Source organism: Mobula birostris, chromosome 18 (assembly GCF_030028105.1).
Source record: "Mobula birostris isolate sMobBir1 chromosome 18, sMobBir1.hap1, whole genome shotgun sequence".
In the NCBI taxonomy this organism is placed as follows: domain Eukaryota; kingdom Metazoa; phylum Chordata; class Chondrichthyes; order Myliobatiformes; family Myliobatidae; genus Mobula; species Mobula birostris.
This window is the reverse complement of record NC_092387.1, coordinates 27,873,344-27,888,147: the sequence shown is the minus strand read 5'-3', so window position 1 is coordinate 27,888,147 and position 14,804 is coordinate 27,873,344. Positions and strand designations below refer to the sequence as shown.

The following is a 14,804-nucleotide window of genomic DNA, read 5'->3' as shown; positions in this document are numbered from 1 at the left end:
TCTTGTGATAATAGACTGAAAGAAGACAGAGTCATAGAGTCACGCAGCACAGAAACAGGCTCTTAACCCACTGTGTCCATGTTGACCATTAAGTATTCATCTCTGCTAATCTCATTTACCAGCACTGGCTCCATAACTTTCTATGAATTGGTGGTGCAAGTGCTTGTCTAAGTAGGTTCCTAAATGTTCTTAGAGTCTCTGAGTCTACCATTCATAGTGTATACCAGATTCCAGCTGCAGTCTGGATAGAGAAAAAAAATTCCTCTTTCATGTTTCCTTACGTCCTTGGAAGGTTAAGGAGATCCCACATGTCACTGAACACTAGAACAAACTTCTACAGTTGTTCTGTTGAAAATATGCTGACAGGCTGTATTATGGTCTGGCATGGCAATTTGAACGTGAAGGAATGTAAGCTATGAAGAATAGTGGACTCAGCCCAATATATCATGGCCACATCCTTCCCCACCATCAAATGTTATTGACAGGAAGCGCTGCCTCAAAAATGCAACATTTATCATCAAAGCTCCACTTCCTTCGGGCCATGTCATCTACTCACAGCTACCATTGCGCAGGAGGTAGAGAAGCCTGAGGTCCCACAACACCAAGTCCATGACCACCTACTTCCCTTCAATCATTCAGTTCTTGAACCAATCTGCATGACCCCAATCTCTATCCATATAGGACAACACCTTGACCATTTTGCACTACGCTGGACTTGTTTTTTTTTTGCTCTAGTTTTGCCCTTTCTTGTATAATATTATATAATTTATGTTTAACTTATGTTTTTCTTGTGAATATTGTGTTTCTAATATTATATGCTGCTGCGAATGAGTTTTTCATTCCATCTGTGCATACATATTCTTGTGCGTATGATAATAAACTCAGCTTTGAATTTCTAAAACTTCTACATCCATCTCCCCAATACTTTTGACACATCTGTTCTGGTAAAAGGTTTCCTACTCCTTGCCTGTTCATGGTCCTCATAATTTTCATACATCTGTCTTTGCAACTTTATGATGTTGTGAAGGATGCTCTGTAATAGCTAGCTATTTGTCACGTCATGTCATCACTTTTTATTGTCATTTTGACCATAAACTGCTGGTACAGTACACAGTAAAAATGAAACAACGTTCCTCCAGGACCATGGTGCTACCTAAACAACACAATACTACACTAGACTAAGTGAGACAACATAAGGCTACACTAGAGTACGTAAGACAACACAAAAACTACACTAGACTACAAACCTACACAGGACTACATAAAGTGCACAAAACAGTGCAGGGCAGTACAATAAATAATAAACAGGACAATGGGCACAGTAGAGGACAAATTACAATATAATAATAAATGATGTAGATATCAGTCTAGTCTCTGGGTATTAAGGAGTCAAAGTGCACAAAACAGTGCAGGCACTACAATAAATAATAATAAATAATAAACAAGACAGTAGGTACAGTAGGTTGGTGTCAAGCCAGGCTCTGGGTATTGAGGAGTCTGATGGCTTGGGGGAAGAAACTGTTACATAGTCTGGTCGTGAGAGCCCAAATGCTTCGGTGCCTTTCTCCAGATGGCAGGAGGGAGAAGAGTTTGTGTGAGGGGTGCGTGGGGTCCTTCATAATGCTGTTAGCTATGCAGGTGCAGCGTGTGGTGTAAATGTCTGTGATGGCGGGAAGAGAGACCCCGATGATCTTCTCAGCTGACCTCACTATCCACTGCAGGGTCTTGCGATCCGAGACGGTGCAGTTCCCGAACCAGGTAGTGATGCAGCTGCTCAGGATGCTCTTGATACGTCCTCTGTAGAATGTGGTGAGGATGGAGGGTGGGAGATGGACTTTTCTCAGCCTTTGCAGAAAGTAGAGATGCTACTGTGCTTTCTTGGCTATGGAGCTGGTGTTGAGGGACCAGGTGAGATTCTGCGCCAGGTGAACACCAAGAAATTTGGTGCTCTTAACGATCTCATCGGAGGAGCTATCAATGTTCAGCAGAGGGTGGTCACTCCGTGCTCTCCTGAAGTCAACAGCCATCTCTTTTGTTTTGTTCACATTCAGAGACAGGTTGTGGCTCTGCACCAGTTCATTAGCCGCTGCACCTCCTCTCTGTATGCTGACTCATCACTCTTGCTGATGAGACCCACCACGGTCGTGTCATCGGCGAACTTGATGATGTGATTCGAGCTGTGTATTGCTGCACAGTCGTGGGTCAGCAGAGTGAACAGCAGTGGACTGAGCACACAGCCCCGGGGGCCCCTGTGCTCAGTGTGGTGGTGTTGGTGGTGTTGGAGATGCTGCTTCCGATCCGGACTGACTAAGGTCTCCCAGTCAGGAAGTCTAGAATCCAGTTGCAGAGGGAGATGTTCAGGCCCAGCAGCTTCAGCTTTCCAATCAGGGGCTGAGGAATGATTGTGTTAAATGCTGAGCTGAAGTCTATAAACAGCATTCGAACATAGGTGTCTTTTTGTCCAGGTGGGTGAGGGCCAGGTGGACGGTGCTTAGTCTGTACTTCATATAAAAAAAATTGATAAATAACTGCTTTCTGACTTGGCGACTTGGCTCACGACAACAAAGCTAAGGCTGCTAAATTTACTCATGACATAAAGATAATGGGAAAGTAAGGAGGCCTCCTTCTCTCCAAGAGAAACAGAGCCAGCCTATCCAAGCTCTCCACATAACTGAAACACTCCATCCCAGGCAACATCTTAGTGAACCTCCTCTGCACCCTCTCCAGCTCTTTGCAATTCTGCGTGGTATCGGAGTATATTTCCAAGGGACTGTCAGCTCTCGTTTTCTGGTTTGGTTTGTTTTCTTTGACTCAGAGGAGGCTAGGGGAGCTTTAACTGATGTTTAAATACCATTTCTGAAATGCATTGTGATTGCTTGCCCAGGCTATTCTGAGAGCACTTTTCAAACTCAAACCAAAGAGGGCAAAGGGCAGCAAGCACATGGAACACCGCCATGTGCAGATTCCCCTCCAAGTCATGCACCATCCTAATTTGGAAACACGCCTCATTCCTCATATGGGGTGAGAGCAAATTATGAAAAACTGCAGAAGTTCAAGGTCATGGACCCTCTCAAAGTGCAGCACAGTAGCATAGAAGTTAGCGTCATCTTCCATAGCACCAGCAATCTGGGTTCAATTCCTGCCACTGTCTGTGAAGAGTTTGTAACTTCTTCCTGTGACTGTGTGGCTTTCCTCTAACATTTCGATGACATACGGTTCTGGCCATGCTAAGCTGATGCTGGAAGCATGGCAACACTTCTCCAGCACATCCCCAGATTGTGTTGGTCAATGACGTAAACACTACGTTTCACTGTATGTTTCAATGCTTCCATGTACGTATGCCAAATAAAGCTAATAATTAATCTTTTCTTCAATCAATGGGCACTTGGGGTGGGCTCGTGTGCTTACAGGGAGTTGTCTATTGCTAACAAAACTGAATTCTAAAGGAGAGTGGTTATGTTTCATTTACATGAGACCAGATAGAATATCTGGAATACTGACGAGACTATCAGATTTACTTAATGAAGGATGTATTAAAACCCTCACTAATTTTCATAGATGCACCTTAGAAAGCATTCTTCTAGGGTGCATCACAACCTGGTATGGAAGTTGTCCTGTCCAAGACTGGAAGAAGCTGCAGAAGATCGTGAACATGGCGCAGCACATCACACATACTAATCTTCCGTCCGTGGACTCACTTTATACCGCACGCTGTCGGAGCAGTGCTGCCAGGATAATCAAGGACACGACCCACCCAGCCAACACACTTTTCATCCCTCTTCCCTCAGGGAGAAGGCTCAGGAGCTTGAAGACTCGTACGGCCAGATTTGGGAACAGCTTCTTTCCAACTGTGATAAGATTGCTGAATGGATCCTGACCTGGGTCTGGGCTGTACCCTCCAAATACCCAGACCTGCCTCTCGTTTTTTTTTTGCACTACCTTACTTTCCCTTTTCTATCTTCTATTTATGATTTATAATTTAAATTTTTAATATTTACTATCGATTTGTAATCCAGGGAGCGCGAAGCGCAGAATCAAATATCACTGCGATGATTGTACGCTCTAGTATCAATTGTTTGGCGACAATAAAGTAAAGTATTAGTGTACCTGAAACTGTTTTTAAAGTGTTTTTAATACATTTGCATCCTTCCTAAAGAAAGAAGGTTTACTAGACTATTATCTGCAGTGGGTGGATTGTCTTGTGAGGGAATAAATGGACACATTAGGTTTGTTTATACTGGAGTTTAGATGAGTGGGAAGGGTGTGGTTGAAGCATTCAACATCTGAGGTGTCAGAGTTTTGGAGATGTCATTGATCAAGCAATCTCTCCTGAAAGTTGATAGGGTGGTAAAGAAGGCATGTGGCATGCTTGCCTTTATCAGTGGAGGCAATGAATTTAAGAGTCAGGAAGATACAGTATGTTGCTGTGACGATGAAGTCAGATTAGTGAACCCAGACACAGAGTAAATGGAGACTCAAGTATAAAACACCCACAAGAGTTTATTCACAGAAGAATCAATGAAGATACACAGGCCACTCGGAACAAATATCACTATGGAAGGGCTTGTTCAAGACTGAGCGATGAGTGCACATAATTTAAATAGTACAAAGTCACACGAGAAACGAGTAGGTACCAATAAGCAGTTCAAAAAATCTTCAGGGAGGAATTAACAAGTAAAACAAACTACAATTAGGTAATTTAACAATATTCAGGTGAAGTAGAGGCAGAGGTTTGGGGCCCTCTGGGTTCATGACAGCTGCAGGTCAGGCTGCATATGGAGTATTGCATTCGGTTCTGGCTGCCGCATTACAGGAAGGATGCGGAGGCTTTAGAGAGGCTTACCAGGATGTGGCCTGGATAAGAGAGTGAGCTCTAAAAGGAGAGATTGGACAAGCGAGGGCTGTTTTCCTTGTAGTGTTGGTGGCTGAGGGGATACCTGATAAAAGTTTATAAGAGCCATAGGTAGAGCAGATTGTAGATTTTTTTTCTCTCCAGTGTTAAAGCATCTAATAACAGAGGACGTGCGTTTAAGGTGAGAGCGGAAAGTTCAAAGGAGTTGAAAGATTACCACCCAAAACATCCACTGCCCATTTCCCTCCATAGATGCTGCCTGGTCTGCTGAGTTCCTCAGCTCCTTTGTATGTTGCCTCAAAGGAGATGTGTGAGGCAAGTTTATTTTACGCAGTGAGTGGCGGGTGCCTGGAATACGCTCCAGGAGTGGTGATGGAGGCAAATAGGATGGAAGTCTGTAAGCAGCTCTTAGATAAGCACGTGAATGTGCAGAGAATGGAAGGATATGGACCATGCATAGGCAGAAGGGATTAGTGCAATTAGGTGTCATTAGCTTAATTAATTTAGCACAACATTGTGGGCTAAATAAAGGGCATGTTCCTGTGCTGAACTGTTTTGCTCTAATTGTCTTTCTGTCACAGTGGTCTTTAAACTCATGTTAAAGATGGCTGAAGTAAAGTTTCTAAATGCTTCAAGCAAATGATAGACGGATTCCTGATCAGCAATAAGGAGAAATAGAGGTAGACAGAAATGCAGAGTTGAGGATCCTGTCAGATCAGTCATGGCAAAGAAGGCTTGTGGAGCCAAGTGGCCTAATCCTACTCCTATACTTGTAGATTAGATTTTCTCTCTTATGCTGTCTGTTTTCACATTCTTTCTTATTTCCTGTACAATTGTAGAGACAAACTTGATGTCATAAGGATGAGACAGAAAACAACTAATAGGGATTGGAGGATGGCACCTCTACTCTGACAGATCAAGAAGCTGGAACTTGCTACAATCAGGTGGACATGCCTCTAATTCAGGTTGTTGTACAATTGAACCTCACTCCAGTAATTCTAACATAAAGATCTTGCTTAAAACGTCAGACCACCACAGAGGGTGTTCAGTACTGTCAAGAGGGATGTCTTTCAAATTATCAGTTAAATTGAGATGTGATCTGCTTATTCACACAGGATTCATGACATTATTTTTAAGTCAGTCAATGTCAAGTTCACTGTCATATGCACATGTATGTACTAGTGCAATGAAAATCTTACTTGCAGCATCACAGACACATAATTTTCCAGTAGTTTCTTCTGAATATCAGGCCTGTCACAGCAAGAGGCACACAAGACATGTTGGGACTAGGTATACCATCATTGGTGAGTTTTGTTTATCCCAAAATGGTCATTGGCTTTGCAGCGATCGTCTTTACTGCCATGTAATGCTGCACAAAGCTCCACACATCATATAAATGCAGACACTTTGACAGCTTTCAAAGTCAAAATCCCAGTTTAGCTGGCTGTCAAAGGCTCTGAAAACCATTGACATTCAGAAACAATTAAAATCAATTAAACTCAATTGAGTCTGATGATTCCATACCAGCTCAAACAGCATTCCTATCAGTCCAATTCTCCTACACTTTCTGCACTTCTTACACTTTGGTTAAAGCAGTCAAAGACCATTCTCACCATGGACACTCTTATTTCTCCTCTCTTCCTTCAAAGTCCAAAGTAAATTTATTTTCAAAGTACGTATATGTCGCTACATAGTTCCCCGAGATGCATTTTCGTGCAGGCATTCACCATAGAACAAAGAAATACAACAGAATCATAAGACCTTAACTACAGGAACAGAATAAGGTAATTTGGTTCATTGTGTTTGCTCCACCATTTCATCAAGACTGAACCAATTTTCCTCTCAGCCCCAATTTCCTGCCTTCTCCCTGTATTCATTCATATCCTGACCAACCAAAAATCTATCAACCTCTGCCTTAAATACATATAAGGACTTGACCTCCACAGCTGCCTGTGGCAAAGAATTCCACAGATTTGCCACTCTCTGGCTAAAGAAATTCCTCCTCATCTCCGTTCTAAAAGGACGTCTCTCTATTCTGATGCTGTGTCCTCTGGTCATAGTGAGGTCTCACCAGTGCTTTATAAAATCTCAGCATTACATCCTTGCTTTTATATTCTAGTCTTTTTGAAATGAATGTTAACATTGCATTTGCCTTCCTCACCACAGAATGAACCTGCAAATTACCTTTCTGGGAATCCTGCGCAAGGACTCCCAAGCCCTTTAGGACCTTAGTTTTTTGTATTTTCTCTCCATTCAGAAAATAGCCAACCCTTTCAAAGTGCAAGACCATACACCTCCTGACACTGTATTCTATCTGCCATTTCTTTGCCCATTATTCTAATCTATCCGTCCTTCTGTAGCCTCTCTACTTCCTCCAAACTACCTGCCCCTCCATCTATCTTCATATTGTCTGCAAACTTCGCAACAAAGCCATCAATTCCTTCATCCAAATCATTGACATATAATGTAAAAAGAATTGGTCCCAACACATACCCCTGTGGAACACCACTAGTCACTGGTAGTCAACCAGTAAGCATTCCTTTTATTCCCACTTTTTGCTTCCTGGCAATCAGCCACTATTTTATCCATGCTAGAATCTTTCCTGTAATACCATGGGCTTGTAGCTTGTTAGGCAGCCTCATGTGTGGCATCTTGTCAAAGGCCTTCTTAAAAATCCAAGTACACAACATCAGCCGATTCTCCATTGTCTATCTTACTTATTGTTTCTTCGAGGACTTCCAACAGATTTGTCAGGCAAGAATTTCCCTTGAGAAAACCACGCTGACTACAGCCTATGTGCAAATATAAAAGAAGGAAATGATAGTAAATAAACTATTTAATAAATACTGAGCACATGAGTTGTTGAGTCTTTGAAAGCCAGTCCAAAAGTTGTGTTCAGTGATCAGTTCAGGTGAGTGAAGTTATCCAAACTGGTTCAGGAGCCTGACGGTTGAAGGGTAATAGCTGGTCCTGAACCTGGTGATGTGGGACCCAAGTCTCCTGTACCTCCTTTCCGATATCAGTAGTGAGGAGAGAGCATGACACAAATGATGAGAGTTCCTAATAATGGATGCTGTATTCAGGTGCCAGCACTCCTTTTCAATGCGCTCAATGATTCATTGGGCAGAAGATACAAAGGCACCTTCCATCAACCTCAAGCACAGCTTCTAGCTCACTGTTATAAGATTACTGCTCAGAGCTCTTGTATGATAAGGTGGACTATTGATCTCACAGTCTACCTCATTATGACCCTTGCAACTCATTGTCTCCCTGTTCTTTCTCTGTAATTTTAAAACTCTATTCAGTTATTGCTTTTCTCATGTACCATCTTGATGCACTGATGTGAAATGACCTGAATGGATAGCAATGCTAATCTAAGCTTTTTACTGTGCCTCCGTATATGTGACTAGCTTCACCTATACTCCCTCACATACCCATCAATCAGGATTCAGATTCAGCATCCCAATGCTTTTCCCACTGCAACTCTGAGGATAACTTATAGCAGCTAATTAACCTACTATTATATCTTTGCGTTTAGAGAAAATTAAAATTCACATTTAAAGATTGAGCAATGAAAATGATGCAAAGGAATTAAGAATATTAAAACTTCAAGTTACTCCAAATTTGCTTTGCACCTTTTGTTGTCCATTCAGGTGAATGATAATGCTGTTTTTGAAACAATCTCACCCAACACAATTCAGTAGGCGGATTCTGCACTACAAATGTCGCCACATCACTGAGCTCAAATGCCAGACCCTGGAGGGAAGCTGGTGATGAAGTTTGGCTAGCAAAGTTGGGACTTCCTGTCTCAGGTAGGGTCATTGAACCCACCGATGCCTGTGGACAGAGTAAATGCCAACAGTCCATACACGGGTATTGGTGCCATTTCCCGGCAGTCTCTAAACTTGTATCTGCAGGAGTGTTTATGAGATCTTGCTGTGCATAAGTTAGCTGCTGGGTAAATTGTCTGAACCAAGGCACTGGGCAGGCACAAGCCTGCTGCTGGAGCTACATGAGTCGCTCAGTACTCCGTCAAAACTGAGTGAAAAATGACAGCAAGTTCAGTCAGTCCTGTTGGTTTGTCGACCTTTTCTGTAATGCTCCCTTTAAGATGAAGCTGAGACAAGTGGCTGAGAGAAAGCACAGTATAGTTGCCTTACAAATGAAGAGGCAGTAAAGAATGAATCAGAGAGCGTGCTAAATCAGAGAGTGCTCTAACGAGGGAGCTGCAGTAATTACATATCAATCTGCTGAAATGTTATTGCAGCCCTTAATGTATTCAACTGCTAAAAACACTGTTCTCTAAATTATAAGACCAATCATTGAGTCATTTAGAACAGAAAAAAAACTCGTGAGGAAACACTTTTAGGCACAAGGCCCTTTTTAATCCTCTGATTTAATTTAGTGACACAAAATATTTTTCAATGCTATCTTTATTAAAAAAAAACTATGATAAATTGCATCAGGCACCAGCTTATAAAGCAGGAGCTGCAACTCCATTCAATAGCGCTCATGTGTAAAGAGAATGTATAACCATGGAGAGCAGCTAGACTGATCACCCAGTCCTGCTGAAATGAAGCTGGGGACAAAATCCAATATATTGGAAAAAGTAAATGAAGTCTTGAATTTCTGTAGCACCTTTAACATCCCATTTCCAAAGTATTTTAGATCTAATTAAGTATTTTTGAAGTACGGACAATCTTTCATCACAATAAAAGAAAACGCAGCTCCAAATCTATGCTTGCCAGTTTCCCTGAAAAGGCAGTTTGATAATAACCATATAGTCTGTTTTAGTAATCTTGTAGTCACAGAGAGATCTTGTATGGAAAGAGACCATTCAGCCCATTGTGTCTGTGGCAAACACCAAACATCCATTTAGATTAATCTGACGATAATCCCTTTTATTTTAATTCTCCTCACATTTTCATCAACTCCCTCCAGATCCTCCCAGTTTTCAGGACTAGGGGCAATTTACAGTGGGCAAATTAACCTATCGACCAGCGTGCCCTTAGGACATCGGAGAACATGGAGCAACATGTGGTCTAAGTCAAAGTTGAGTTTTATTGTCGTGTACATGTGCAATGTAAAACCCACAGCTGTATCACAGTCATATGAAGAGCATTCACAAAGAAGACATGATTTAAACTTAAATTGTGCACATTTTTAAATAATTAGAAGAATTAAAAAGTCCTGCTTTAATGCAAAGTAATCAAAGCTTTGCTAAACTTTAGTTATAAGGGTTTTGTTTGAGATTCAGTTGGTTGAAGTGAAGTAGCTGCTCAGGAACCTGGTAAAACCTCAGGCTTCTGTACCTCCTACTCAATGGTAGCTGTGGAAAGATGGCGTGGCCTGGATGGTCGGGATTATTCACGATAGATGCTGCTTCTTGAGGCAGTGCATCCTGTAGGTTCTGACAAAGGAGTGGAGGGAAGCATTGGGCAGAGTCCATGATTGTTAGCAGCTTTGTTTACCTTCAGAGCAGGATGAAACCATTCAGAATACTTTCAACAGATAGAACGTGCGAACTCCACACAGACAGAAGCCCAAGATCAGAACTGAGGAATGAATACTAGCCAGGATATAAGAGACTACTGTTCTTTGAAGAATAAAATTGACATTGAAGAGCAAGTGTACATGCAGACTTAACACTGCAGAACACACACTCTTCCGAATGAGGATCCCAGAAGGAAGATGGCTTTTTTTTCCATTTTCAATAGCTTAATACCACTTCCAAGTCTTAGGAGTCTTTCCTGCAATCTTCTCTCTAATTATTTTGATCATTGAGACAGACCCTTTACATTTAGTGAAACACCCTGAATGCTGACTGGCCTCCAGTGGTGGTGAAACTCCCTTGACAGCTGGCAAAGCTTTGATTTCTGTCATTGATTTTAACCATTTTAATATCTCTGACATTTAAAAACTATTAACATTGAAATAAATAATTCAAAATATCAAACACTTTGAAAAATAACATTAAAAACACATAAATAATTAAAATGCTTAAAAGCTAAAGCAAACTAATTTTAAGAAAAGTGATTTGGCTTTCCCTTTGTCTGTGATCCACAGACATTCAATTACCATTAAAATCAATGAGGTCCTGAATTCTGCAATCAATCCTCAAATATTAATAATCCTCATTGTAAAGCTTATTGTACATTTGTTAAAGTTATTAACATCAGGGGAGAGTTATGATTTTGAATGATGGATATTGAACGAATGTTTTTGGTTCTTCCCATTTCAAAATGACATGTGTTATATAACTGACATCTGTTCCAATATTATCCATTCTGCATTATTATACAATATCACAATTATGCCTCTGGAACAAAAAGGCTCTAAGGACCAGTTTTTGAACTTGACAGTCTTTCCCAATATAGCTCTTTAAAAACAGTCGGTGACAATAGTCATCATTTGACTTGACTTGGTGAATGCATTTGTAATATTTCCAGATTAAGGGTCCCATGAGTTAAAATAAATCTGGGTGAAATTTGGTCAGTTGAGAATCCACCCCAAAATGTTGCTGGAACTAGCATTTCAAAACATCTCAGATTCAGATTAGTTTCCTGTCATGTACACCAGAATGTAATGAAATTCCTTCCTCGTGTGAAGCTCACAAAGTAAACAGCATTCACTGTAATATTAAATTCAATAATAAATGCAGCAAAGGTAAAGAAAGAGATGGGCTTTATTTGTCACATGTACATTGAAACATACAGTGAAATGTGTCATTTGCATCAAATCAAATCAGCGAGAATCGTGCTGGTCAGCCACAAGTGTCAGTATGCTATTGGCTCCAATGTTGCATGCCTACAACTAAACGTTAAGCTGCTGTGCTACCCTTAAAGAGCACAGTACTGTAGAATGGTGAAACATAAAGCAGAGCAGTGCAAAGAGAAATACTAAAATGGCAATAAAGAAGAGATACAGTATAATTAACCGTTCGAGAACTTGGCAGCACCACCAGGAAGGGAACGTGAAAGAGGTGATTGTTTCAGAAGTCTCATCATAATGGAGAAGAAGCTGTTCTGGGGTCTGATTGGCTTTCCAGCTCTTGTATCTTCTCCCAGAAGGTAGAAGGGAGAAAAGGGAATAACCAGGGTTGCAATGAAGTAAGTTTAAAATGTTCCCACTTTTATATGGGAAGGTTCAAAGCAAATTCACACCAGAGTGACAGTGAACTGATCGTATGCTTTACTGATTATTGAATACATATTGATGCAGGCAACATGGAACCAAATGTAATAGATTTTGTTTGAAGTATGGTCCCTAGAAAGAAAACATGAATACAAGCCTCTGGTTTATACTGAAAATTAATCCCATTTTATTCTCCCCACATCCCTATTCCTTTCAGACCTCACCACTCACCCACACACTCAGGGCAAGTATAATGAACCTACAGACTGCACATCTTTGGGGTGTGGATAGAAAGCAAAGCACTTGAAGGAAACCCATGTGGTGACAGAAAGAATGGGCACTTGAATCTGAAAGAAGGCAGTTCCAACAATGCAGGACTTCCTCTATAGTGTTGCCTTAGTGGGGCATTAACAGTCAAAGCTTCACATCATGCAGGACACAGCAGCCTGCAGTACTAGCACTCATCCATCATGGTAACTGTTCATTCTGTCCACCACTAGGTCTAAATCCTGGAAATCCTTCTCCCTAACTCTGAAACTTTGAAAACATAGAAACATAAATCAGAACAATACAGGAATAGGCCCTTCACTGTCTATACTGCCATGTTGTCAAACCAAACTATTCAAATCTACCTGCACATGGTCCATATCACTCCGTTCCCTGCGTGTTCAGGTGTCTAAACACTGCTATAGTATTTGCTTCCATCACCTTCCCAGCAGCATGATCCAGGCACCTACCATTCTCTTTGGTTTAAAAACAAAACCTTGCAAATTTCCTTTAAGCTTTCTCTCTTCAAGTTAGACCAATGTTCTGTAGTATTTAAGATCTCCACCCTAGGAAAAAATACTCTATCACCCTTTCTCATAATTATTCTCATAATTTTGTATACTTCTATCAGGTCACCTCTCAATCTTTGATGCTCCAGAGAAAACAATCCAAGTTTGCCTGTCCTCTCCTTATAATCAATGCTCTCCAATCCAGGTGGCATAATGTTGAACTACTTTTGCACTCGTTCCATTGCCTCCACATTCTTCCTATAGTGCGGCAACCAGAATTGCACACAATTCTCCAAATATAGCCTAACTAGAGTTTTGTTCAGTTGCAACTGACTTCCCACTTTATGTACTCAATTATCAGTCTGATAAAGCAAGCCTACCACACACTTTCTTTAACCCCAATCCACTTGTGTTGCCACTTACAGGGAGCTACGGACTTGAACACCAAGATTTCTCAGTATATCAATGCTCCAATTTACCGTATCCTTTTCTCTTTCAGCACCATCTTCTTAATTTTGGAATGCCCTAGAATATTAACATATCCTCCAGAATCTCATCATCATCATTCATGTTCTTTGGCTGCCATTGCAAAGTACTAATTGAGGACCTCACCCACTTCCTTAGGCTCCATGTAGAAGTCCTCTCATTTGTCCTTGAGTGATATATCCTTTCCCTAGCTACCCTCTTGTTCTTAGTAATACGTTCTACAATGTGTTGAGATTCTTCTGCATCCAGTCACCTCGGGCTCCTGTCTCACAACATCACCTGAATAAGAGAGATCTGCAGATGTTGGAGATCCAGAGTAACACACACAAAATACTGAAGGAACTCAGCAGGTCAGGCAGCATCTATGGAGAGGAACAAAGAGTTGACATTTTGGAATGAGACACTTCATTAGAATACAATGAAGGGTCTTGGCCCAAAACTTTGAATTTTTTTTAGAAGTTAGTCTATTCCCAAAGGGTGGCAGGTTGGGGATACTTCCCTACCAATGGAGATAGAGGTAAGGCTCTCCTTCCCTCCGCTAGTCTGCTGGTATTGGGCAAAGTGTAGAACCTGCTTAACCCTCCAATCAGGGTCATGAGAGGCTATGTGAGCAGGTGGTGGATGGTCGTATGACCAGTTGGTGCATATCACAAATCACGGATATGCGATCACTAGCCAGGCAGACACTCTCTGAAGAGTATTGATAATGGCTGGGGTCACCCGTCTCGAAAAGAAACTGCCCAGAAGAAAGCAATGGCAAACCACTTCAGTAGAAAAATCTGCCGAGAACATTCATGGTCACGGAAGGACCATGATCACCCATGTCATACGACATAGCACATAACAAACAAGCTATTCCCAAGTCTCTACTAGATCCAACCTATATCCATTGTTTGTATCTGCACATCTGCCCCATCAGTCAGAATAACGGCGATGAGGAAGAGAAGAAACCATTGATGTTGAGGGGCAGTTAGATGTCAGCAGAAATCACTAGCTTGTCCATTGTTTATAGCAATTTATAAAAATCTTTTTTTTTTTGCTGCCAATATGTCAGTGTTTCTTTATAGTAATTGGAGTTTGTCATGGCAACAGAGATTTATTATTGTGAAGAACTGCATTGGTCTACCAGACTCATAGCTGTGATTAAGAGAGGCTGGAGCCCATTGTTAAAGACAGGCTGTATTATACACGGTACTTTCTGTGCCAGTAATAAATGAATGTTACACACTAAATGCAGTCAATTTTGGCAATGACTAAGAGAGCAGTTTTCATCAGATTTGCCATACCTGGAATTGACTCTCACACTGAGATGGCAAACAACAAATGTGGCTTAACATGCATTATTCGCACGTTTGTTTGCTCAGATATTTTTAAAAAACAGGTCTGTGTTTGGTGGGCTGCAGGAAATTGAGCAATTTTTGGATGTATCATTTCTGGAATAACATAATGAACCATCCTTTTTTGTGGTAGAGGTAAATATCCCACAGCATTATTTAAAAAGAATGGTTGGTCATTGAGTTACAGAACAGCACAGCACAAAAGTGGGCCCTTCAACC

At 41.2% G+C, this 14,804-nt stretch overlaps 1 protein-coding gene across 16 annotated transcripts in view; it reads left to right on the top strand.

The window, feature by feature from the left end:
* The window catches only part of LOC140211819 (CUGBP Elav-like family member 4), an 860,614-nt gene that overhangs the window by 701,699 nt on the left and 144,111 nt on the right, over window positions 1-14,804 (top strand). For 2 of the 16 annotated variants that reach the window (XM_072281981.1, XM_072281973.1), the window contains exon 5: window positions 3,911-3,921. The exons of the other annotated variants lie outside the window; for them this stretch is intronic. In XM_072281981.1, coding sequence (XP_072138082.1) covers window positions 3,911-3,921 — 11 coding nt within the window. The remainder of the gene's footprint in view (window positions 1-3,910; window positions 3,922-14,804) is intronic. 16 annotated transcript variants of the gene reach the window in all.